Source organism: Aedes albopictus, chromosome 2 (genome assembly GCF_035046485.1).
Source record: "Aedes albopictus strain Foshan chromosome 2, AalbF5, whole genome shotgun sequence".
Lineage (NCBI taxonomy): Eukaryota > Metazoa > Arthropoda > Insecta > Diptera > Culicidae > Aedes > Aedes albopictus.
The window spans coordinates 323,987,134-324,014,626 of NC_085137.1; the positions used below are offsets into that span (position 1 = coordinate 323,987,134).

The 27,493-nt window shown below is 38.9% G+C and overlaps 2 protein-coding genes and 1 long non-coding RNA gene across 4 annotated transcripts in view; 1 reads left to right on the top strand and 2 right to left on the bottom strand.

Annotated features, from left to right (window-relative positions):
• Positions 1-2,613: 2,613 nt before the first annotated feature.
• LOC134287185 (uncharacterized) lies at positions 2,614-4,866 on the bottom strand. Its single transcript, XM_062848847.1, has 2 exons — positions 2,780-4,866; positions 2,614-2,718 (listed from the first exon to the last, which is right to left on the bottom strand). The coding sequence occupies exon 1, from the start codon at positions 4,770-4,772 to the stop codon at positions 3,081-3,083; it is 1,692 nt and encodes a 563-aa protein (XP_062704831.1). The 5' UTR covers positions 4,773-4,866; the 3' UTR covers positions 2,614-2,718; positions 2,780-3,080.
• Positions 4,867-4,876: 10 nt separating this feature from the next.
• On the top strand, positions 4,877-5,059 carry LOC134287186 (uncharacterized). The gene is made up of 2 exons (XR_009997101.1): positions 4,877-4,946; positions 5,008-5,059. It is a non-coding gene; the product is annotated as an uncharacterized LOC134287186 (long non-coding RNA).
• A 4,138-nt stretch (positions 5,060-9,197) lies between these two features.
• LOC115270379 (LIM/homeobox protein Awh-like) overlaps positions 9,198-27,493 on the bottom strand; it is a 189,395-nt gene continuing 171,099 nt past the window's right edge. The window contains exons 3-6 of one of the 2 annotated variants that reach the window (XM_029879923.2): positions 10,186-10,400; positions 9,879-10,097; positions 9,680-9,805; positions 9,198-9,607 (exon numbers count right to left, since the gene is read on the bottom strand). In XM_029879923.2, coding sequence (XP_029735783.2) covers positions 9,582-9,607; positions 9,680-9,805; positions 9,879-10,097; positions 10,186-10,400 — 586 coding nt within the window. In that variant the 3' untranslated portion in view covers positions 9,198-9,581. The other variant, XM_062848848.1, reaches the window with a different exon arrangement.

A 27,493-nucleotide genomic window follows, 5' to 3' on the forward strand; every position in this document is an offset into this window, starting at 1 on the left:
ATGTCAATCCTTGATAACCTATGTTTTAATAGTTTGTGAAGCATTTACATAGTGTTAGTGTACGTTCAAAATTTTATTCAATTCGGTTCACTGGTTTCCGAGATATAACAGCTCAAAAATGAGTTGTCTTATAGTTATTTATGTGACGAGCTGCAAAAAGTTGATTTTTTCAGCACGAGTCGTACATTTATGGATAAATACGAATCGTGCTGAAATAATCGAGTTTTGCAACGAGTTCCATACAAAATGTTATGCAATGATTTTTTTCATAATGCAACTCATTTGAGTTGCATAATGTTCATAATGCAACTCAAATGAGTTGCATTATGAACATTATGCAGCTTTTTTTCATTATGCAACTCATTTCAGTTGCATTATGAGCCGGGACGGAAAAATTGGCCATTATGATACTGAAATGAGTAGTATAAAATTGAAATTATGACATTGAATTGCATAAAAAATATTGTTTTACCCGAACGGGTCTAACTTTTCGAAACATTAATCAATCGAGCCCAAATTTGTACCAATGATGCACATATAATAGGTTGACAAACAGTCAAAATTTGAGATTCTTTGATGCACTCTGTGAAAAGTTATAGCATGTTGAACATTTTGACCACCCCCTGTAGGTCGATGGTTTTATCTTTATATCAACCAATACTCAATCGATTTTGATGAAAATTTTATGGTATTTAATTATCGTCCAAAAATCAACTGTTTTGGTGAACGCAGTCTAAAGTTATGAAAAAAATGTGTGACCAAATTTTGGCCGTATCACCTTTTATTATGCTTCCTAGCTGGGGCTCAATTGAATGATATGCCTTGACTGGACGCTGGAGCTGATTATCAATTGCATGAGTGGTTGCCTATCTCAATTTCACCTGGAATATCGTTTGATACCTAGTTTCCCAAGCAGCACACTTTGTTACAACTATATCACGGTAATTTCTACGCGACAAATTCAAAAATCGATTTTAAATGACTGCAACGTCGATTTCTACAGCTATGTCACCGAAAAAGCGCAGGAGGTGGAGCCTTTGTGCAACATGTCGTTCGTCGCATAAGAGATCAGATGGTAATCAATATGTAATACAGTTTGTTTACACATCAGAAGAAAAATAAACTCAAAGTTACATTGCTTGCTTCGTCAGAACAATTATGGAAAATAAACGGTGGATCAAAAACATGGCAATGACGATTGGAAAAAGTATCTCTCAAGGGAAATGGAAATGTGTTTCGTTGGTGCACCATCCTAAAATTGACTGGCAATTTGATTTTTCTGGTGAAATTGTCAATTTTACTAGCGGAGAATACGTGCGCTTGCGAAATTCGAGAATTATAGCATATACATTTGCATATCGCATTGATTCGTTGTACGATTTTTGAACGGGAAAAAAGATACTAGGTTTGTAAGGCCAATTTATTCGTCAATTCTGATGACTTTTCGTTTCTATTCTGTTTGCTTACGACTCCATAATCATAATTGAAAAATATATTAGTTCAGTTTTCTTGTAACAGGTGCAACTAATCACCATTGTGATGATTGCGCAGAGCCTACATTGCCGGTTGGATGTTTGAAGATATTAATATTCACCACAAACATTACTTCATACAGAACTATAAGTTTGAAAGCAATTTTTTAAATTCACAGAACCGTCATACTTAAGTTTTTTTTTAACGTAAACCCGTGTTTCGACCCAATAAGATAACTTTAAGAAAATTTCACAAGATAAATTGTCTTTCCTCCATTAAAAAAATATACTCAAAAGTAGGCAAATTCAACCCAAGACCCCCGCTCCCCTTAACCCTTTAATACCCAACCCCGCCTTTAGACGGGGTATAGTTTGAGCATTTTTGTAATTTTTGTTTCGGTGAAAATCAAAATTTGTATATTTTTGGCTGATATTTAGGACTGTTTTGTATATCTCAAAATGGTTTTTGGTGTATTTTAAAGCGTATTTACATTTTTTTAAAATCATTGAAAAATTGATGTTTTAGTCACTTTTTAGAAGTCATTGTTTATTTTGTACTGAATCGTTACAATTAACATATTTTATTTCTTTCTCAAATCATTCTATCCTAGTTTAATAGTTTAAGGGCATTGAATACACTCTTAAATTATTTTCCTTAAAATTACACGGAAAATAAAATTTCCTATGGAAAAAATTTAAAATAAAAATATTTCAACAATAATCATATAATCTCAAAATGTTTTCATCTCAAAAAATCCGTACCCCAAATAGGCGTCAAGGAAAAATATAAAAGTGTGGGGATGTTCAAAAATAAAAATTAGAAAAATCAAAAACTGAAATTCACGAAATCGAGAATTAAAAAGAATCATCTTCCAAAACATGTTTAAATCGATTTAAGATGACGAAAAATGATATTTAGATCAAAATCAAAAATTTGGGTATTAGAGGGTTAAGCAAACAACTCAAATTTGAGTACATTTTCCCGAAATTGACTTGTTTTGCACAAGATCTCCCCTTGGGTCGATGCATCTCTATTTTTTTTGGGGAAGTAGTTTATTCGATATACTCTATTTTTTGGTAAAATTTACCCAAAATATATGTAGTTCGGATTTACCGTGAGCTACTTTAACATAATAAGTTCAACCAGGGAAGTTTTTCGGCTTCGCAGTCATCAAACGCAATCAAACGACTAAATATCGTTCTTCATCCGACGTTTCGGTGTTTATTACACCTTCTTCAGGGAATTCTACAATTAAAACGAGACATCATAAGTTAATTATAATAAGCTAAATAACATTAGACCTCACAGAACTTGCAATCGTTCTCGTTTTGTGGGCTCGGTTTTAGCATGATCCGTCTAAAATTTCCAAAAAAGTGCTGGCAAAAATCCTACAAAAATTATAAAATGACTTTTACACATTTTTACACATTTTCTACCACTTGACATACTCTCTGAACAACAAAAAAACGTTTTTTAAAAATATCTGAATTCGGAAACACCTTCACTATCCAACCAACGGTCATTTTGTTCATGTAACGATGGTGGATATTGTTTGGACAAATTGTGGGAAATAAGTGGAGGTAACTGGTGTGGATCTAATCTTTTAGCTATTCGTGTGTTTGGTGTGTGGTGGTGTTTCTTGAGTTGGACTGTTGATTTTTGAGTGTGTGTAAGATTCCTACATACATTGAACTTAAACTGTCAATGTCAGATCTCTTGTTTACTGTACGGGGAGTGTTTATGATGCTACATACTTCTAGGATTGGTAGGGCTGACTGTCTTCTATGTTGATCCAATATTGTTGTTTTTTCCAGGTCGAACCTATGATCGTGTTCTATGCTGTGTTGAAGTAAAGCGGTCTTTTCCTTCAACCGTTCCAGCTCGTACTCCGTCGTCGCATCGTTGTTGCCGTTGTTACGCAGTGTCTCTAGCTGATTCATCGTTGTACGGTGGCTGCTGAGTCTCTGCTTCAGTAAGGTTGTTGTTAACCCGACATAGCTCGCATCGCAATCGTGGCAAGGAATGCGATATATAACATTGTTTCTCATTTCCATCGGTACGGTGTCTTTCATGTTGTTGAACATCCTCCTGGTGGTGTTCTCGTACCGCGGTGCCAGTGTGATGTAGGGAAGTACGGCTTCAAATGACTTTCTCAAACGTTGAGTAAGGTCATTCACGAACAGCATCGGTTTGTAAATGGTCGGTGTTTCATTCACGGTTGTGTTGATTGACGTTCGATTCGTGTTTCTGCTCAGAAGTCGATGACGAAGCGATGTAGGGTAATGATTGATCCGGAGGGTTTCGTCAATGATTTGGTTGGCTGTTTCTCGGGGAGCATTAGTGGTAAACTCTCGGACTCTGTGAATGAAGTTCGTGACGGTGTTCATTTTCAGGTGTAGTGGATGTCCTGATAGGTAGTCCACTAGACGACCAGACGCCATGGGCTTACAGTACCATTCTGTTCGAATCGTTTGGTCGTGTTTTCGCACTAGAGTCATATCCAGGAAGGGGATTTTCCCATCCTGTTCCATTGCACATGTGAATTGGATGTTTGGATCAAAGCTGTTGAAAATGTTGAGTACCTCTGCTATCTTGTCCGGTGGGAGGGCAAGAATCAAACCGTCAACATATTTCTTTAGAACCGGAACTGGGCAGTCAATCTTCCCGACGACGTTATCAAGAAGAGACTCCATCACCAGATCTGCTACTGCGGGGGACAGGGGACTACCCATCGCGGTTCCAAAGATCTGCTTGTAATACTTCCCTTTGTATGAAAAGTAATTACATCCTAGACAGAACTCGACTATCTCTAGGAACAGATCTAAGCATATGTCCGTATTCTCTCTGATCTCCTGCCACCTTTCAATCACGGTTCTAGACACCAGATCACGTGGGATGCATGTGAACAGTGACGTAACGTCGAATGAGACTAGAACATAGTTGTCTGGCAACCTCACCGAGTTGATGAAGCTGCAGAACGAAAACGAATCCCTTATGTTGTAGCTACTGTTGATTGACGCCTGGAGTATCTTTCCAATGTATTTGGACAGCATGTACGTCGGCGCTCCTATATTGGATACCACTGGCCTAAGTGGCATGTTTTGTTTGTGTACCTTCGGCAATCCATATATCCTGGGACATTGCGCTGCGTTTGTTTTGAGCTGGTATGCCGTTTTGCCATCAATCAGCGAAAGACTCCGAAGTCTGGACACGATGTTGTTGTTCATTCGTTGATAGCCCGACGTTGGATTCGCTGCAGTGACTTCGTAGGTTCGTTGGTCTGCTAGCATTTCCCGCATTTTGGAATCGTAGTCCTTCTCATACAGCAATACTGTTTGCTTGCCTTTATCAGATTCAACAATCACCACATCGGGATTGTCTTTGATGAAACGTCGAGTGCTAACACTTTTTTGGAAATTTTAGACGGATCATGCTAAAACCGAGCCCACAAAACGAGAACGATTGCAAGTTCTGTGAGGTCTAATGTTATTTAGCTTATTATAATTAGCTTATGATGTCTCGTTTTAATTGTAGAATTCCCTGAAGAAGGTGTAATAAACACCGAAACGTCGGATGAAGAACGATATTTAGTCGTTTGATTGCGTTTGATGACTGCGAAGCCGAAAAACTTCCCTGGTTATACAGAGTTTTCAGTCGATAGCGCTCTACGGTTCCATAATAAGTTCTAAACATCGTATTTGTTAAGTTCCAGCATACAAACATATCTAATTACTAAATACTTTTGACATGCAGTGTTGATCTTCACCTACTAGTAGCAGCTAGGTTGCACAATTGTGACCAAGTAGTCGTTTGTTTTTGTGCGTCTCATATGCGTTCACAATGAAACAACAAAAAGTTACACTGTCGTCATTTGGAAACGACTTTCGGTAACATGATACATGGCAACTAAACATTGACTTCGCAGCAACTGGTCTGGTCATTTGTTTTGGTCTTTGGTTACGATGTAACAAGATAAAGTCAAGAATGTAACTTTCTGCATTTGACAGTTCACGAGCATATTACACGAAAACTACCATGTGACATAAATGTAGCTTCTGCAAACTTAAGGTTGCATTGCGATGTCTGAGCAACCAAGTTGTATACAGCAAATATAGAACAGTTACGAGTAATCTGAAATGAAACGGCTATGCAATCTTTATTATTTTTCTAAAATATTCCGTAAGTTACAAGTGCTACTTGGGTTGATACTGACACTTCACCATTGAAGGGAGGGGGGGATTGGTAGAGGTACATCTCTCAACACTGTCCCCCACACGGGAAAAAATCCGCTGCTTGAAACCTGCTAAATGAGTCATGATTTCGCGTATAATGTGTGTTTTCATGTTATAAATATACACCACAAAAAAGGTCATAATTTCATGACTCATGTTGCCGTAACGTCATCTTGGCGTTACGTTTTTCATATTTATTGACAAAAATTTGTAAGTTAAGTCATGATATCATGCCCATGAATACCAGAACTATTAACTAGATTCATAAAACCAGAAGCGGTATTCATAGAACTAGTAGTTGTCATTTATGGTTCCAGTTTTATTAGCGAAATTTGGTAAGTCGGTTCATATTTTCATGAAGTACGTACTCAAACTATGAACAAAATTTATGAAAGCTTGAGCATTACTCATGGTGCAAGTATTTGTCATTTATGGTACTGGATCGATTTGCGAAAAATGGTAGTACTGGTCATGTTATCATAAAGCATGTTCTAAATTTATTACCTAATGTTATAAAAACATAAGCAGTATGCATGATTCTAGTATTTGTAATTTATACTATCGGATTAATTGGTGCAAAGTGGCATTTCAAATCATGTTATCGTGAAGCATGCACTCTGAAATCATGAACAAGGTTCCTGAATATTGAAATAATTTTTATGATTCTGGTATTTGTCAATAATACCGTATTTTTTTCTTCTGCTGATGAAGCTGGCCAAAATGTTGTGCCAGAATTGTGCGTGAGCTTGATTGTTCTGCTGCTGATGAAGCTGGCCGGAGTTTTGTGCCGGAATATGGAGTTTTTTTTTACTTTCAACTTCTGGAATGTAGTTCAATAATTATATAATTTACTACTATTTAAGTAAGTCCAATTCACTACACTTTTTCGAAAACCAAAAAAAATCTCACCGGAAAACACTGCCGCTCACAAAAGGCGCCTTGACAGAAGTGACAAAAATGGCGTAGGTGATTCTGCGCGAGGGTTTGCGTAACGCTTACAGTGCCCAAATTCGTTTGTTGTGATTCATGATTTTATGACTCTGCGTTATGTTCATACGACTCAGCGTCTGGTTGAGATGACACAGCGTCATAGTTTTATGACTCAGAGCCATGCTACCATGACTCAGCTTTATGGTATTCAATTTATGAAAACGAGCTTAATTTTTTCATAACGCTTTTGACGGCCATGGCTTTTGTTGATGGAATCAGTTATTATTATTCATGATAATCGTTGTTAACGTCACGATATCATGACTTGTAGTTACAATATCATGAAGATACAAGTTTTATGATTTCATAACATTTTAGTCATGGATCCGGCAACGAATTTTTTTTCCGTGCACCACTAATATCCCATTAACTCCCGTAAACCAACCTTATACCTAAGCTTAAGTACTCCAACTGTTCTGAACACAATCAAATTTTATTTAAGAAACGTTACCTAAATGGAGGGACCTAAATGGATTTTACCTAAATGGATCCTACCTAAATGGAGGTTTGAGTGTACAAAAAGTGTGACATAGGGGGAGGAGGGTGTTGAAAAAGGTCGATTTTGCGTGACATAATGTTTGTATCACCCCTAACCGAACTCTTGGAGGAAATCAAAAAAGACTTCCTAGATGAGTTCTTGAAGAAATCCTGGAAGCAGTTTCTAGAAGAATTTCCCGGAACAGTATGTCAATCTCAAACAGCACGGAAGAATAAACGCTTTGTTGCTTTTACTCTTTGTTACCAACAAACACCTCTTCACAACAAATATCAGCACCCAAGCGTGTAGAAACATTTCGGTCTTCCTGTTAGATTTTTCGACCGCTGTCTGTTCAGTTAATTTCCAATAAAAACAAGTATTATCACACAAATCGAAATTTCAATTGAACAAATGTTACTGTGGATTTTGTTGCCAACAATACGAACGTGATCTTTATTATGCCTCGCTACTGTTTAAACAAAACTTTATTGCGGAGTTTGTTTTGTTGCTTCTTTTTTGTTTGCGGCAGCCGAACTTTGACACGCTGTCCCGGAATAAGTTCCAAGAGGAATCCCAGAAAGAGTCCCAAAAGGAATCCCGAAAGAAGTTCCCGATAAATCCACGAAGGAGTTCCCGAAAAAAAACCTAAGAGTAGTTCCTGAAGAAATCCCGGAAGAGGTTCTTGGAGGAATCCCGGAAGATCCCGGTGGCAAATCCCGCAAGAAATTCTTGAAGCAATCTCAGAAGTAGTTCCTGAACAATGTCCCGGAAGGAGCTCCACAAAAAAGACCGAGGACGTATGTCACGCAGAAAAATAAATTGTAAACACAATTAAATTCTAGTTCAAATCAACCGATTTTTCAGTTTACTATAGCGACAAACTTATTTCTAGTTTAAACTGAACTGTTCCATTTGTTTGATAATACAAATATTTTCATTTGTCGAAATTTTCGACAGTTTGTTAAAATAAACAGAGATATGGTTTTTTAAACATGAAATAATTGATTGATTCAAACGACTGCACTTTTGCCACTAACAAACCCGGAATGTGATTGTTTTGGTGACGGCAGCAACTGCGGCAGCTCGAAAATCTATTTTTAGATCGTCGGTAAGCGGATGGCGAGGAGAACGACTAGAAAAAGACAAAAAAGGCGAAACCGATCAACTTTTTGTGGATGCTGTCGTGAGTACCTGCGCGTTATCCATCACGGCCAAAGCTGCACTTGGAAGTTGGCGTGATGGATTTGCTGCACCTTCTTCGCTGTGGCGATGTTTGGGGCAAGCATTTTATAGATGTGTGAGTGCTTTCGGACCATGTTTATGGTTTTTATTTTGTTGAAACAAATGAAATTTTTGACATTATATGAAATGATGGTAATCGGTTGTTTTTATCAATAAACTCTGAATGAAAACAATTAAATATAACTTTGGAATAAGTAAATTCTCAGTTTGAAAATCAACCATGCGTTTTATTGTTTTAAACAAGCGCCATTTTTCTGCGTGCAGTGCAATCCCAGAAGGACCTCCTGGAAGGTGCAACCGTGCCGTCATCAAGTCATAGCACACTTTCCCACGCTCGCTAAACCCATATTTTGAATTAAACCAATCCACCCAGGAAAAACTAGCAAAATTCTTCTAAGTCCGAAAGCTGGTGAAATCCGAATCGTAAACAACAGTCCGCGAAACGTCAAAGACTTCGAGAAGTTTATCTTAGCAATCGCGGCTTGCAGAGCCCCATTCCCATAATGTTATACATATTATAAAAGCATATTAAATAAACAATAGAATGCAATATAAAAATATATAGAACAGAAAACTTTTGTTAAAGCATGAATCTTTACTCAAAGTTATTCCCTCCAGAGGTTACATATATGTATTGTGTACCCTACCATACAAAGCTACTTACCTTCGTTTTTACTAGAATTCATAAGCCACGAAACAAAAAAATATCGGAGGCAACTTTTCGGAATGTTTGAGAGAATATGAAACACTGAAATCATTAAGTGTGACTTGTTTAATACATTTATAAGGACCAAGTAGAGTGAGTTTACTTTACAAAACTATGTCATATACAAATATTGAGTGAGATTTCAACGTCAACTACATTTTTACAATTTCCAGGCAATAAATATTTTCATTCAATAAAAATTCTTCCTAAACATTCTTTTACATCGCTTCCCATGTCTTTGGTTTATTCCATCTTAACTTCTGAAGCACGATCGTAACACACATCCTGCACCAGTCAGTCTGCTCGAAAGATTATAGGATTGCATGTTTACAATCTAGTACATGTGGTTCGGCTTCACTCCGTTCAGCTCAACGAGGCAATCATCCATTGGACAGCTCTCTCCAACCGTTTTAAGTGGTGGAGTCGACGGCAAGTGCAACAGCGATTACATTCCCATATGTTACACCATCAGGTTTATAAGATTTACTGGAAAGTTGAATATTTGCGTTATCGAGTTGACTCTTGGTTATGACCCTGGCTGTTTATGCAGCAGCTTACCATGCTGATTGAACATCGACGAGGGCTTTCCCATGCTACTATCGTTATCACTGAGGCTCGTGTTGCTATTGTTGTTGAGATCCTGCCGCAGTGCGCTGAACATTCCCGCACCGTGATCTCGAGGAACTATTGGAAAAGAGTGGAAAAATGTTCAGTTGCGAAAATTTATGTCCATATGTTTATTTAGTCATTAACCCACCGTGTGTGTGCTTTTTCTGCCGTGCCCGGGAGTTTTGGAACCACACCTGGGTGACCCTCTTGCTCAGTCCCGTTAGCTGCGCTATCCTCTCCAGGTCCTGCCCGTCCGGGTTGCTGTCGATTTGGAAATTGGCCTGCAGTATGTGAAGCTGCTCCTCGGTGAACGTCGTACGCACCCGTTTCGATTTGTTTTTATTGAACCCATCGGTGCTGCAACCATCTGCGCGTTCGCGTAGGTATGACGAGGATGAGCCGTTAGGAGTTTCAAAAGATCGTTAAATGCGAAGACTATAAAATGATCTACCTACCGTCGCTGGAATTCGATTCGTCCGCGTTGTCCATGTAGTGGATTTTACACATGACTTTATCGTCGATCAGGGCAAACTGCTCCCCGGTGGAAAGCTGTCGACCGCAGGTGTCGCACGAAAAGCACGCCAGGTGGAACACTAGATCACGAGCTTTCCGGACCCAGTCCGAGGGGGCAATCGTGCGGGAGCATTTGGAACACTTGGCGCCGAAGGTTCTGTGGACAGAGAAAAAGATAAATGTACCGATTAATCCAGTTGAAATTAATGCTTTTAGTAAGGAAAAGTCATTGTAAACTTTGAATTCAATAGGCTCCATTTTGGTATACCGTACACCAAATTGTACTCCATATACCTGATACATGTTAACTTCCGCACCATATTAAATTCTATGCACAATTTTTTGTAGGCTAAAATATAAACGACTCAAAAGAAAGTGATCATTCTTCATAAATAATTCCAAAAGTCCCAGTGAAGAAACAGGGGTGCAAGCAGTAATAAATAACAAAATTTCCATAAACAAATGAAAAAATGCATAAATGAATCAAAAGTTTCCATAAATAATTGATTTTTGAGCAATTAATAACGTCTAAAATGCAGTGAATAATTCAACTGTTGCAATAAAAAGAGCCAATTTTCCCACCAAAAAACTACGAATTTTCCATAACTAAATTCGATTTTTCCATAATAAATTAGAAAATTCACAATAAAAAATATCGAAAAAGCAATAAATAATTCAAAAAATGCAATAAACAAAAAAATAAATAATCAATAAATGTCAAAAAACGAGCAACGTAAATGCATTTTGGGATTGAGGAACTGAGGCGGCAGAAGGCCGCCGAAGTTTCCGATATCCGATGCACCGTAACTGCATCGATTCAGTTCTAGGCAAACCACAGATCCAAGAATTTTCCCGGTGTAATGCAAACAAACGATGAGCGATAGCGAGTTCGGACAGAAAGCAATTGCTCGGTAAATTGCAATCATAGTTACGTAAGCTTTTCAGTCGTTTCAGTCAACAAGTGTGATTCAGCATTTCACTGTCTCTCAAGTGTAGAATTAGCTATAAGTTAAAATGCACATTAATAAAAACAAAAAAAAAAAAATTTACTGTCTCATAATTTCCTGCATTTGTTTTTCATGGGTAATTTCGTCATTTTTTATTGCATTTCTTGAATTTTTTATTGCTTTTTCGATATTTTTTTATTGTGAATTATTCATTGCATTTTTGACGTTTTTAATTGCTCAAAAATCAATTATTTATGGAAACTTTTGATTTATTTATGCATTTTCTTATTTGTTTATGGAACTTTTGTTATTTATTACTGCTTACACCCCTATTTCTTCACTGGGACTTTTTGAATTATTTATGGGAAATTTTGTATTTATTATGGAACGTTTAATTGTCTGCCATTTTTTGTACCTATTTCTTGCACCTTGGATCTAACCACGCAATGTTGGGAATCACTGAATCATGGTGGCAATTAATGCACCACTGATACATACAATGATGTTTTCAGAATCATCTTGGCATCTATGCTGATCTCGCGCACCATCTTTTAACTAACGTATGTCGTATTCCAAAACTGTATTCCATATACGTGAACCATGGCGACTTCCGTACCAAATTGAATTCCATGCATTATTTTTTGCAATTCGTGCACCTAACAATAAATAATGTCGAGTATCGCTGAATAACGGTGACCACTAATACAGCACACTAACATCATGCACCTTCTTCAAAGCGTCTACAGAATAATCTAGGTATCTACGCATTATGCTGATCTAATGCACTGTCTTTTAATCACCTAGAAATCTAATGCAACATACTGATATGCACCATTTCAGTGTTTAATATATTATCTAGGCGTCTGATGCACCATTATGGTGAATGGGTACGTACTGTCTAGGCTATTGCTTTTTTCGCAAGTGTCTAATCACGTTGCGGTCTTCGACAAAGTGTTTCGGCATATCTCAGGCTATATTTCTATAGGATCGATTACGTGTTTTATGGGAAATTACAACCCCTCAGAAGAAACCTGAAAAAACGATGTTTTTTCATATAAACGCCCATATAAACTTCAAACGAGTTTAGCACCGCCCAAATATTAACGGATTTAGCAGAAAATTTGACCAGAGCATCGTGGCGTCAAATAGAACGAAATGAAAGGAGGGCCCATCGAACTTTTTTACATGTGGTTTCGCCATACAAGCTTGAGCCATGGCAAACAAAATCATGGTGAAGCTGATGCACCATACTGACACCAAGCAGGTTCTTTGAATTCCATGCACCACCATGATGTTCACAAAATTATCTAGGCACCATCTTTGAATCAAATTTGTGTCTGAATGCGAAATCATGCACCATCGTTAAACTTCATGCACTGCTAAAGCTTTCCAAGCATAATCGTGGCGTTCACTATATCATCTAGGCATCTATTGCACCATTACTACTACACAATGAAGATTTGTACATCAAAATAGCATTTTATATATCATGCCAACTCTAATGCATCATGCTGACATCATGCACCATCTTTGAATACCATATCAGCATTCCATGCACCATGAAAGAATTCTTGACGGAAGCTCTCAAAAACTGCTGGAGGAGAGAAATTGCCTTTAGAACTTCCAGAAGGAACTGCTAAAGGAATTGCTGGAGAAATTATTGAAGGAGTTCTCTGGAGGAATTTCAAGAGGAATCCCTGGAAGCATTCCTAAAGGAATCCTTGAAGAATTTCCTAGAGGAATCCGTAGAGGAATTCATGAAGGAATCCGTAGAGGAATTCCTGGAGGAATCCGAAAGGAATTCCTGGAAGAATTCATGGAAGAATTTCTGGAGAAATATTTCGAGAAATGTCTGGACAAATTTCTTGAAAAATTCCAGCAGTAAACTCTGTAGGTATCCCTGAAAAAATCCCTGGAGATGTTCCTGGAAAAATCCCTGGTGGAATCCCTGGAAGAATTTCTGGAGAAATCCTTGGAGGCATTCCTGCAGGAATCCTTGGAAGAATGCCTGGAGGTTTCTGTGTAGGAATTCCTGGAGGAACTTCCAGATGAATGACTGGAGGAATTTCTGCAAGAATCCCTGCGGAAATTTCTATAAGCACTTCCTGAGAGCTTCCTCTGCCAATGACCATTTTGCATGTGTATATCGTGTGGCAGGCACGAAGATACTCTATGCCAAAGGAAGTCAAGGAAATTTCCTTTACGAAAAGATCCTGGACCGACCGGGAATCGAACCCGTCACCCTCAGCATGGTCATGCTCAATACCCGTGCGTTTACGCCTCGGCTATAAGGGCCCATATGGCCCATATGTGTGGAGGCACATTTGGAGGAGTTTTTAGAAGAATTCCTGGAGAAGTTCATTGACGAATCCCTGCAAGAATTCTTGAAAAAATCTCTGGAGGAATCCTTGGAGGAATTATGTGAAAAATTCGTGCAGGAATTTCGTGGAGGAATTCCTGGTAGAACTCGTGGAGAAATTCCAGGAGGAATTGCTGGAGGAATCCCTGGAGGTATTCATAAAGAAATCCTTGAAAGAAATGCTGTAGAAAACTCTGGAAATTCCTAGAGAAATCCCTGATGAGGAATTCCTGAAGGAATCCGTGAAGGAATTAAAAGATGAATCCCTGGAAGAATAACAGAAGGAATCCGTTGAGGAATCCATAAAATAATTCCTGGATTAATTCTTGGATGAATTGCTAGAGGAATTCCTAATGGAAATTTTTGGAAAAATTCCTGCATAAATTTCTGGAAGAATTACTCGAGGAATGCATTGACGAATTCTTGCAGGAATTCCTGGAGAAATCTCTGGAGGAATCCCTAGAGGATTTGTGGAGGAATTTCTGGAGGCATTCTTGAAAGAATTATTGGAAGATTTCTGGAAGAGTTCGTGAAGAAATTCCTGGAGAAATTTCTGGAGAAATTTCTGGAGAAACTCCTGGAGAAGTTTCTGGAGAAATTCCGGGGAAAAAACGGATAAATTAAAACTTGGGAAATGTTCGCGGTAGAATCCAATATGAATGCCACGGATAGATCCAAGCAAGTGAAAAGGTTCATAAAACCCAGTGCAGAAAAAGCCAGGTCCATATTGAATCTAAACAAAATAGATCTCAGGGTAATTACTGGTCTGATGACTGGCCATTGCCCGAGTAAATATCATTTAAGTAAGATTGGAAAAATCCAATCCTCCGAGTGTCGTTTCTGTCGAACGGAAAACGAAACTGTCGAACATTTACTCTGCAACTGTGTAGTGCTGTCCCATCAAAGATTGGCGGTATTTGGTAAAGGGTTTCTAGAGCCCTTGGAAATTTGGCGAAGTAATTCCAACAGGGTAATGAACTATATAAAACGAATTGTGCCTAGTTGGGCTCAGGTGATACATCAACCATTGTCCATCACAGCTCAATTGTGACAGGATATCTGACTAGCATCAAATAAAATATGGGTCATACCATAATATTCTTAAATAATGGACGCAGTGTTTAAAAGGCTCTACAGATGAGTGATGAATCCCTGGAGGCATTCCTAAAGGAATCCTTGTAAATCCTGGAGATGGCTTTGGAAAATTCCCGGGGAAATTCCTGCTGTAATCCTAGGAGGAGTTCCTGAAGGAATTAGTGAAGGAATTCTAGAATGAATCCTTGGAGATATTTCAGGAGAAATTCCTGAAGAATTCCTAGAGAAATTACTTTAAGAATCTTTGGAGGACCGCTCTCCTTATCGGTCCACCGTTTTGCAGCCCAGAATTAAGCCCTGGAGCAATCTGTGGAGGATCCCCAGGATAAGTCCATAGAGGAATTCCTGGAGGAATTTCAGGAGTAATCTCTAGAAGAATCCCTCTTGAAATTCCCAAAAGTTTTTCTGGAGGAATTGCTGGAAAAAATATGCAGGAATTCATAAAAGAATTTCTGGAAGAATTCCTGGACGAATTCTTTGAGATTTTTCTGAAAAAAATATTTGCAGCTTCCTGGAGGAATGCTCAAAGTATTTCTGAAAGAATTCCTGGTGAGATTTTTGAGGAATATCTAAAGAAATTCATTCCCTGGAGGAACTCCTGAAGATATTCTTGGAGAAATTCCAAGAGGAATTCCTGGAAGAGTTCCGGGAGATTTTTTTTCTGGAGATGCCCGTGGAGGAATTCTTCGAGAAATAGCTAGAGAAATTACTGGTGGATACCTTGAGAAATTATTAGAGAACTTTCTGGAGGAATAACTAGAGGAATGTCTGGAGTTATCCCAGGAGGAATTTCTAGAGGAATTTCTTGATAAATTCCTGGAGAAATTCCTGGAGAAATTCCTGTAGAAATTCCAGATAAATATCCTGAGGAAAAATCCTGTAAAAATCTATGGATGAATCCCTGGAGGATTTTCTCTATGAATTCCTGGAGTAATTCCTGGAAGAGTTCCGGGAGAAATTTCTTCAGGATTTTCTGGAGAATCAGGAGAATTTCCTGCAGAAATTGTTGGAGGATTTCTTGTAGAAATTCCTGGAGGTGTTTCGAAAGCATTTTTTGTAGGAATTGATGGAGGTATTCTTGGAGGAATTCCCGTAGGAATTCTTTGAGATATTTCAAGAAAAAATATTTAAGGCTTCCTGGAGGAACTCCTGAAGAAATTCCTCGGGGATTTTTTGGAGGAATCCCTGGAGATATTACTGGAGAAATTCCTGGGGGAATTTCTGAAGTTCTTTCTCGACAAATTTCTGAAAGAATCCCTGGAGGAATTTTTGAAGAAATTTCTCGAGAATTTCCTGGAGGAAACCATGAAGGAAATTCTCGAGGAATTCCTGGAAGTGTTCCGTGAGAAAATCCTTTGGGATTTTATGGAAGAATCCCTAGAGGAAATATTGGGGGGATTCTGGTAGACATTCCTAAAGGATTTTTCCTAGAAGAAATTTCAGGATTTTTTGGAGTATTTACTGGAGGAATTCATAGAGGAATTATTTGAGGAATTACTGGTGAAATATATGAGGCTTCCAGGAGAAATTTCTGGAGGAATGTCTGAATGAAATCCTCTGGGAATTTCTGAAGGAAATTCTAGAGGAATTTCTGGAGGAATTTTTTGAGGAATTTCTGAAGATATTCATTAATGAATCCCGGGAGGAATTCCTGAATAAATTCCTGGAAAAACTCCTGGTGAAATTCCTGGAGGAATCCGTGAAGGATTTCCTGGAGCATTCCGTGAAGGATTCCCTGAAGAAACCCAAAGATTCTCTGGGGGAATTCTGGCAAAAATTCCTTGATTTTTTTCTGGAGGAATCCCTGGAGGAATTCCTGATGAAATTTCTGGCGTACTTCTCAAGAAATTTCTGAAAGAATGTGTGGAGAAATTTTAGGAGGATTTTCTGAAAAAAAAAATCATGTATGAATCCCTGGAGGAATTCCTGAAGAGATTCCTTATGAATTTCCTGGATAATATGCTAGAGACATCCGTGGCAAATTCCTTTAGGATTTTCGGGAGGAATCCCTGGAGGAATTCCTGGAGTAATTTCTGGCGTTCGTCCTCGAGAAATTTCTGAAAAAAAATTTGAAGGACTTTGTGGCGGAATTCCTGAAGAAATCTCTTGAGAATTTCCTGGATAATTTTAAGGAGACATCCGCGAGAAATTCCTTTAGGATTTTCTTAAGGAATCCGTATAGCAATTCCTAGAGGAAATATTGCATTCCTGGAGGAAATCCTGGATAATATACTGGAGGAATTATTTGAATTTTTTTGGAGAAATATATGAGGCTTTTTGGTGAAATTTCTGAAGGAATTCCTGTATGAATTTTTAGAGGAATTTCTAAAGAAATTTATTAATGAATCCCTGAAGGAATTCCTGCAGAAATTTCCGGAAAAAATCCTGGAGGAATCCATGGAGGATTTCCTGAAAGAATTTCTTGCGGAATTCCTCGACGAATTCCTGGAGGAATTCCAGGAAAAAATCAGAAGAAATTCCTTTAGGATTATCTGGAAGAACCCGTAGGGGAATTCCTGGAAGATATCCCTGGAGGCATCTTGGAGGAATTTCTGGAGGAATCCCTGGACATTTTGTTGGAGGAATTCATGCACGAATCCCTAGAGGAATCACTGTAGATTACAACAAGGATTCCGATCGAAATTTTCTATCTGGGAATTCTGACTCAATCTATGGAATCTTTTCCAATTCTACAGGGTGCGGCAGGAAAAAATGCGAAAAGTTCAAGGCACTATTACACGTTAAATATGGGATATATATGACTATTTTTTCATGACAGTGTATCAGCCAATGTCTATATTCTAGCACTGCAAAATAAAAATGAACATATTTGATGTTTAACATGTGATAATGTAAGCCTAATAAGCGGGTATCAAAAAACTGCGCGCCCAATGGTCATTAAACAAAATGGCTATAACAGTAAAAAAAAAAATAGCTTAAATTCAATGAACAACCAGATCACACTGATCCAGAGCCATGTAGTTTTACATAGTAGATGAAATAAGTACATATATTTGATGATATTGTAGAGAAAATGGAAAATTTTGATTTATCAGATACGAAATTTAGCGAACTGCGTACTTTTCTGCGGTTTGAAAATTCTGATTGTCTTCAGCTGCAGGCGCCGCCGTGTAAAGGTTAGTGACCAAAATGGGAAATTTTTCCCATTTCATGGAACGTTGAAACATAGATTGGTTAACGTCAAATGGACGAAAACGAGGTTTGAAGTTGAAAAACACTTTCGCATTTTTTCCTGCCGCATACTGTAGCACACGGGTTCCCAACCGGTGGTCCGCGGCCCCCTGGGGGGCCGTGAAGCCAGTCTAGGGGGGCCGCGATGTTAATTTTGTATACCCCCACTCCCAAAAGCCACAATTTGAGGAACAAATTTTCAGTATAAAACGCCTTCAGAAGAAAAAAATTTCGGCTGCGCCGCAATTTTTCAGCTATGATTCCAAGTGAATGTTCATGACATCATTTTTACGAAATGTGAGTGTCATTGATCGTCGAAAATCCCTCCCACAGTAAATTTCTGGCTACGTCACTGTACCCAAAAAACTCGGTTTCATTCATTAATTTCATATTTTTTTTCTAAAAATTTTCATTGGGCCGCGGATGTTTTGACAATTTTTAAAGGGGGTCGCCACCTCAAAAATGTTGGGAACCCCTGCTGTAGCATCACTAATTGTCCAAGATTGATATGCTTTCACAAATACATTATTTTTTTTGTAAATGATATTTTTTTTTTGATATTTTCCATTGTATTTGATACGTTTCTAAAATTTTAGATTCGAGATAATGACTTCATTTTAAAGTTTCGCATTGCCTTGAAATCATCACCATCCGAAACCTTCTCCAGAATCCGAATATGAAGTACTTTGCGATGTTAGCACCACAGCATGTTGAAACCCCTCCATGGGAATTCATATTGCGTGTAACACCATGATTCTATTTTCCACCATGATCATATATTGCACCATCATTGTAGTGCTCCCCCTAAGCAAGAACCCTGCGCACGCTAGTGTGTGTATTCCAAGAGACATTGATGAAAACATCAAAAGGACTAATTTTATTCGAATAGCAAAGTGATCCTGCAAAGATAATCAATACACAATCGTCAATAAACGTCACGATGATTTGTTGGCGCCAGGCATCTATCAACAATTGGACCATTAATCTGCTTTCACATTAACAACCTGTTAACAACGTTTCAGACAAGCAATCCACATTTTTGATTGCATTCAGCAATAATGCAGACTTCCTTATTCTACATCAATATGTTTTTTTTTTTTTAGATCTCAGTGCACTCGAAGTATGTGCTTTAATTTTTTACTGCACTTAAGTTTAAGTTTGCCATCCTGCACTTTAATCCAATAATGTTTATAGAATCAGCGTCAGATAAAATTGTTTGATATTACAATTTCATTTTCTTACAAATAAATACCTGTCAAAACAAGTCACTCAGCTGAGCAGCTTTATGATCTCATACAGTCAGACTTGTCTTGATATCATCGAATGTTCGTTTTCCATACGCTAGGGACGAATGCAACACGTAAGGTACATGTGGGCTAGATGAGATTAGTAGAAAACTTGAAATATCAATAACTTTAGACAAGTTTTCCCGCATACTACAATTTTGAATATAAACTTCAAGTGTTAGAGCTCAAATTTGTCACCATAATCAAATGACACCACAATAACCCTCTTGTTCCAGCTTACCCCGAGTTACCTTACATGTAGATTGCAGTGGAACTTATTGAGATCGCATTGATCGGCGAGTCGAACCGATCACTATAAAGTGAGATCTCAATAGTCTACTGTCTGATGACGACTCACCGGCGCGACGGATCGAATCGCTGGATGCCTGCATATGTTCGTTCAAAGATCGTAGCTGTGTTTCCTCAAGCAAGCATAAACACACTTCAAAAGGGTTGCATTCAATCCGAAAGATTAATAATCCTTCTGGTCTCCGAGTGGAATGGAATAAGAGAAATCTGGGCACATTGACCTTCATGTACAGGGGGTGGCCAAAATGTTTAGGATAGGCAACTTTTTTTCTCTCACAAAAAAGTTCAACATGCTGTAACTTTTCATAGAGTGCATCAAAAATACTCAAATTTAGACTGTTTGTCAACCAATTATATGTGCATCATTGGTACAAATTTATACAAATTTATTTTTTAGACAACTAAGTTTTGAACTGTCATATCTCGGAGACCAGTAAACCGAATTGAATGAAATTTTGAACGTTTGTCAACAATAAATTAATGCTTGAAAATTCCTTAAAACATAGATACTTTTCGAACGTTGAAAAAAGTTATGATGGAATGACACTTTTTGGATGTTTCTCGAAAAAATGTATTTTTTCATACCTATGACATTAAATTTTATTTTTGAGATTCAAAGATTTTCTACTTCTGTTCTTAAGATATCTATAATAAGATATATTAGAGATCATTAAGATTAAAAGAAAACACATTTTGAAGGAGTAGGGCTTTACCTCGTAGATTGATAGCTCAGGTTCTGGGTTCCCACTCCGACATCGATGGGAAAACCAATCTTCCATGGAACAATGGGGTTTCAATTGTGCTCCATGCACATCATCCAATGGTGCCTTGTGCCCGCATGCAATCGACGGCGTTTCGGTGTCCAAATTCAATTAGATAACTCGCGACGGTTGTAAAACACGACACTTTATTCTTCATACACACGGAACATGCTAAATACGGTTTATTCACTAACTGTAGCTTAATATTATATTTCACTTAAAGCTAAACGACACACAATACAAATTAAAATTCTGTCGAGCGTTCCATGCTCGTCCGATTCGGTGGCTCGGTTTCGGTGGACTGACTGTCTGTTGCCTAGACCTTGCAGTGCACAGATCGTTCCTAGCGTTGCGATGTTATTCCGTCGGCTTCTGCGAGCGAGTGATATTCTCACCGCTCTTATCACATCCTGACCTCGGTATCGGTCATCCTTATCACTCTAGGGGTCGGTTGTAATCGATGATGGTGATGATCGTTATCTCGGAGACTGTGAGAGGGAGATTTTGCTGGACGAACGCAGGTAGCCCATCACAGTGCTTCAGCATACTTCGGATTGTTGATATTGGACTGTGCATTGTGTTGACTTGATCGGTTGTAGCTGCCGGTAACATCTAGAGTACAGGGTTGTAGTTTAAGAGGGCATTGATGTACTCTTCAACACCCTCACCCACCCTGAAATTCGTCGAATTTCTGCAAATAGAAAGAAAATCCTCTTCGACGGGATGGGATGTTGGGAACAGGGTTAGGACTACTGAGCTAGCTAGACAGTTTCATTCGGGTTTTCGCTGTCATCTTCTGGAAGCGGCAGGATACAAAGTTTTTCGACTGGTAGGGTCAAGAAACCAGTGGCAGTTTTAAGAGTCACGACTCTAACAACCTTATCACTCCCAGGGTGAACCTCAACAATGCGTCCCAATCTCCACTTCATGGGGGGTTGGTTGTCGTCCTTAATGACTACCAGCTTTCCTACATTGACCTGAACTGCAGGCTGCCATCGCTTGGTCCTAGCTTGCAATTGGCAGAGATATTCCCTGCGCCATCTCTTCCAGAAATCCTGCAACCTCCTTTGAGTGAGTTGTAGAGCATCCAAACGGTTGATTGGAAGTTCTCCTAAATCTGGTTCAGGGATCGACTGAAGGGATGAGCCGATCAGGAAATGAGCAGGCGTCAATGGTTCAAGATCATTGGGGTCGTCGGACAGAGGCGTAAGGGGGCGAGAATTGAGGCACGCTTCGACCTGTGTAAGCAGCGTGCTGAAGTCTTCGGGCGATACAGTTGCTTCGCCCAATACTCGCAGCAGATGGTATTTGGATGAACGGACTGCCGCTTCCCACAAGCCTCCAAAGTGGGGGGCGCTCGGCGGGATAAAGTGCCATTGAATACCGTCCTTGGCATTCTTTGGAGACAGTGTCGTGATGATTCCGGCTCTTTAACAGTGTCAAAAGATCTTGCAGTTTATTACGTGCACCGACAAAATTTGTGCCATTGTCGGAATATATATTCTCACAACGACCTCTTCGCGCCACAAACCGGCGGAGTGCCTGAAGGAATCGATCAGTTGACAGGTCTGACACAAGTTCTAAATGAACCGCTTTTGTGCATAAGCAAACAAAAATTGCTACGTAGGCCTTAACTGCACCACGACGAGGAACGGGACGGAGGTAAACAGGGCCAAAATAGTCAACGCCTGTGTTCGAAAATGGACGGGAGACAGTTACTCGGGCCGCTGGTAAATCTCCTATGAACTGTTGGATGGTCGATGGCTTGGTACGAAAGCATTTTTGGCATTTATTCACGATGTTCCGAACGACACTCCTTCCTCCTAACGGCCAAAATCTAAGCCTCACCACACTCAGCATTAGCTGTGGTCCCGCATGCAGCAAGCGATGGTGATAGTGCTGAAGAAGTAGTCGAGTAAACGGATGTCGCGCTGGTAGAACAGCGGGATGCTTCGCTTCTTCTGATTCCAAGGAATGCTTCAGTCGTCCTCCAAGTTTTAGCAGTTGATCGTTTGAAAGAAAGGGATTGTACCAGCGTAGACTTGACCCCTTTGCAACAGATTCACCCTTAGACAGCGCCTTCAGCTCCTCGATGAATACTTCTTTTTGTACCAAACGAATCAAGGTATTTTCCGCTTCCCGGAGCTCCAACGTAGAAAGAAACCTTCGGTTTTTCCTTTCTGCAGATGGTAGTCGAAGTAGTTTCATTAGACGCAACCAGTATGCGGTGCAGCGAACGAGGTCCGAATACGTGGAAAACTTCCGGAAATACTCATGGTTGAACTCTGCGATTGTGGAAACCGTTCCAGCGACAACTGTTCGTCGTTTCTCTGCTTCTACGTCTTCCGTTGATCCGATTTCCGGTAATCTAGGCCACTGATCCGGGCTGTATTTTAACCAGGCTGGCCCTTCCCACCAAACGTTATTTTCCAGGATGTGTTGAGGTGTAATACCTCTGGATATGAGGTCTGCTGGATTTTGCACTCCCGGAACATGACTCCACTTACAACCTTCGGTGATTGTCTGAATCTTCGCTGAACGATTAGCAACAAACGTTGTCCAAGTGGTTGGAGGAGCCTGAATCCATCGGAGGACACACGTGGAATCTGTCCAGAAGTAACAGGATGCTGCTATCTTAATCGATTCATGGACCTTCTGGAAGAGTTCGACGCCCAAAACCGCTCCGCAAAGCTCCAACCGAGGAATAGTCTGACATTTCAGTGGAGCGATCTTTGATTTGGATGAAAGTAGTTGCACCTTCACCTTTCCCACTGCATTCATGCTCCGGACATAGAGACAGGCTCCGTATGCCTTCTCCGAAGCATCGGAAAAGCAGTGGATTTCAATCGCTACTGCTTCCGGGATAATAACGCATCGCTCGATCTTTGGTTGATTAAGAATCGGTAGCTGTTCATGGAAATTCCTCCATGCCTCACCCACCGTTGGTGGTACAGACTGGTCCCAGTCGAGCGGATGCCCGTTTTCGTCCCGAATTGTCCATAGCTGTTGCATAAAAACCTTTGCCGTGGTAATTACGGCTCCTAGGAGGCCTAGAGGGTCGAATAAGGTTGCGATCACTGACAATATAGTCCGTTTGGTGATAATGGCGTCAGCGTCCAAAGCGGGAATGGTGAATTGAAATCCGAGAACATCCGTGGAAGGGAACCAGGTTAACCCCAATGTCTTAACCGAAGGATCTGGGTCCAGATTAATCCCATTCGGAGTTCGGATGGCCAAGTTTTCTTCTGGAATACCCCGAGCAGCAGAGAATAACAACAGCATAACAAAATGCGTTATTTTGGCAAAATAACTGCATAATGGAATTAGTTATTTTCATGTTATTAACATAACATATTGAGTTATAAACTTGTCTGTCATAAGCGGCAAAATAACAAGTCACATAACAAAAATTTGTTCCTGAAAAATCAATTTAATAACATGTTTTGTTAGTGGCAATAACAACCTAATAACAGTGAATTTGGGAAATATTTCAATAACAAATTTTGATATTAAAGAGTTATTATTCCGAAAGCAAAATTAGGGTAAAAACTAACTTTTTTACTCATTTTTGGGTAATTATTTTAAGTGTGTTATTCTATTTTTAGAAAATAATAGGTCACATAAAAAAATTTCGAATTCATTATAAAACTTACAAACATGGACGGGATTTGAACCTCCAATCCTGCTATCGTAAATTTTCAGCCGCCTTTACCAATGAGGCTATCACAGCACATGCAGTGAGGGACGATAGAAGCTTTACTGGTTCTACGTATTGCCAGTTTCGCCATTCCCCCATTTCATGTTTGCCAGTCGCAGGACGAAAATAGACAGAGATTTGAATGCAAGATCAAACAATGAACCTCTCTCTCTTACCAACAGCGCTATCGCGGTGCGCAGACATGCGCACTGAAACACTAATAACAGTGGTGGCGTGCGCATGGCCCGTCGTCGTTTGTTGAACAAAGAGAACGACGGAAAAATAGCCAGTCGACTACATATTTATGATTGAGCTTCGTCATGGGGTGCATTTTGACGTGAGCGAAGGTAAAAGGTAATTATATCATATGCCGATATGATTACTTCTGCAGATGCTGTTTAGTTTTATTCTGTTTTAGATTATTTTTAGTAATGAAAAAAGATATTTATGACATAATGTCAAACAATATATGATCGAATAATAATAGATCAAAAGAAAAAAGTTTTAATAGACAAATGCAATCATCAATTGAGCAGAATTGTCTGTATAGTTGACATGTTTATTGATTAGAATTATTTAGTAGGTACCATATTTGCTATCTCTTCTTCTTCTTCTTCTGCTTCTGGGTGCTCTTTTGCTACAAAAGAGCGGAAAATGGCGCAGCGATCTAGCGCTATATTGCCAGTTAATTTTTCGTTTATACTCCGATCGAGTTTACTTTCTGGTGAGCACACCGCGATCACGATCGATCGTGTCGATCGCTGCAGTCGTACTCTATTTGCTATCTCCACTCTCACTTACATTCAAAACTTCGTATTACATAGGCTGTTCGGTACTTTTTGACATTATAATTAGAGGTTAGAATAGCAGTACTGTTAAAATGACATATAAATTCAACTAAGTTTACTCAATTTTGAGATAAAAAAAACTCATTTGCAGATGTATCACTTTTTGAAGCTAAAATTTTACTTAACCTATAAGAATTGGGAATCGTAGAAAAGTGATAGGAATTTGGCACCGTAACGGGACTGGGATATTGAAAGAAGGAAATTAACACAAAGATAAACATATCAATAGCTATGATGCTACATTTACCCAAAACTCAAACTATAGCAATGAATAAAATAAAAAATACGGAAGAGTCTGATGAAATTTCTAGAAGTTGCAATGCCTTTATTTTTTACTTCATAATATGAAACAGCAGACAATAAAATAAAGAAGGTAAACTATGTAATGGTTATATCTGCGATAAATTTTCTCCGATTTTGACAATATTGTTCTCATTTGATCCAGATTTATTTTTTCCATCAAAAACAAATCCGACTGAACCGATCTGGTCATCGTGAGTTAAGAAAAAACCCGAATTGCCATACACGTGGAATTTTCCATAGACCAACTACAATTGGCTTCTTTAGTGGTGTTCAGATAATTCCATATTCACAATCTACATGCCAAACTGAGCCGAAATCCAAATTTTCATGAACTTTGGTGCCTAGGAACCTATTTAAAAATCGATTTAAAGTTTGTATGGGAGCGATTTGTCGAATCACCCCTCGTCGCATTTCGTACTGGGCGGAGCTGTCAAGCAGTTGCCCAGCTGTCAAAAGGTGATTTCAAAAAATCTTTTTGTTATTGAATTTAGGTATCAAAATAAAGTTTTAAAAATCTGAAAAAAATCATACTGGCTTAAAAAACGGTGCTCTTTCGAATAAAATCAAAAAATCAATATATTATTCTTAATTTAAAAACCCAATTGGTGATTGGTACAAATTAAGTACCTTACCAAGAAAAAAAATGTTAAATTTAAATTTATACGTTCAATATGTAGTCCGTCCAAAGTCTTACACCGTACATCAAACCGTTTTTAATTAGATTTTGTTTTAGATTTTATAGAGGCATTTTAAAATCTTCTCCTGTGTGGTAGGGATAGGATTTTTCAAAACACCATCGTTCTTCTTCTTCTTCATGCACCATCAAATCACCAATAGCATATCTGCCCAGCCTAGGCCCAAAGTATTGACTTCAAAGTAATCATTACGAAGCATAAATGTCAATTTCTTGATTTTGCTTTGGCTGACCAAGCCAAGGTTGACCGTAGCATTTTCATAATTCAAATCTCAATTTGTTCATCGAGCACATGTTCTGTTGTGCTGTACGTGGATGTTAAGGCCGGACGGGACGGTGGTTGAATCGTCCGCCATTGCTCTGTTGCTAGTAAGATGCAAATCTCAACTTCTACTCAGGCTTGACAGAAACTCCCTCGCGAGAAAATGAGGAAGCGATTTCGGCGATTTTCTGAGGAGTTAAAATAAAACTCAGAAATCACAACGCAAATCCTCAACAGCACCGAGCGTGAGCTTGCCGCAAAGCGAGGAGTTCGTCCAACACTCATAATTGCTTGTTGTGTTTCTCACGTCCACTCACACTCAAAAAGCTCTCGCGAGTTCCATTCCCATACAAAGAAAGACTCTCGAGGCGAAAATCACACTCAAAAACCCGAAATAATCATCGGCTCTTTTTTCGTTCCCCTCTTCCTCGCTCAGTTTTTATTGCCTCTCTGTTTGGGGTTCGTTCGCTCCCTCGCGACGAGGCAAAAGCAAAACACCGCTCTAGAGCATGTTGCAAAGCTCTTTTGATTTCGAGGAGGATTATCAAGCCTGCTTCTACTTCATATTATTGACTAGAAATTTGATCGTTCATTTGCTCACTTGTGGTGCACAATCGACTAAAGTTTCAGCTACGTCAGTGCAGTGGAAATTGATATTTGCTTCTTCAAAATCGCGAGGCAAATTGTTAGAAAGAGAGGGAAGATAGGAAAAATTACACGTCGTCCCGTGCGGCCTTAAAGCGTTTTCAACAGTGTAATTACGAAGCATGTTTCACGAGAGACCATATATTTTCAATACGCTAACTCCAACAACGCCGATATTAGAATAGAGGAGCTTAGAAGCAAAGGGGTGTAAGTTACAAAAACCCACTTTCGAGTAAATGAGCTTTGAAGTTTTTCACCAGTTTTTCATCCCATTCAAAATGTATGGAGTTTCAATATCAACCCAATTTTCTCTGATTTACTGTAATTTTTTCTAATCATAAAAATAATCTTTAAAAAGTTCTTGTGAGCTTGAAATCTGAAGATTTTTTGATACGTTCAGCTCAAACTCGACAAAACGGCCACTTACACCTCTTTGCATCTGGGCCCCTCAATAGCATAAGGATATGTTCCAGAAAATTTGGACTTTTGGGTAGCCGGATACGCTTCCGGCATTCTACGCAATGAAAAACAAGCAAATCTGCAGCCCCTCAACAGCAATTGAATGTTTTTTTTTTAAATTTTTCAATTACATAGAATAAAGCTGTTTCCTTATAAGCATTTTCTGAACTTTTACCTGCTATCCATCGACCTTTTGCTCTACAAGCAATGAAAAAAACGAATACTTAATCAAATTTCTCATTTTTTGTAATATAGCTAAAAATTAATTATGTTATTTTTGCAACTGATTATTTTGTTCATCTAGTCGGGTATGGCCTCCACTTTAGCATTCTATTCTACATCATATATGACTTCGTGATGGCTGAGAATTCTATATATTTAGACCAACATGTG

Excerpts from the sequence above, each read along its gene's own strand:
- LOC134287185 (XM_062848847.1), bottom strand. The coding sequence starts at position 4,772 with ATGCGGGAAATGCTAGCAGACCAACGAACCTACGAAGTCACTGCAGCG.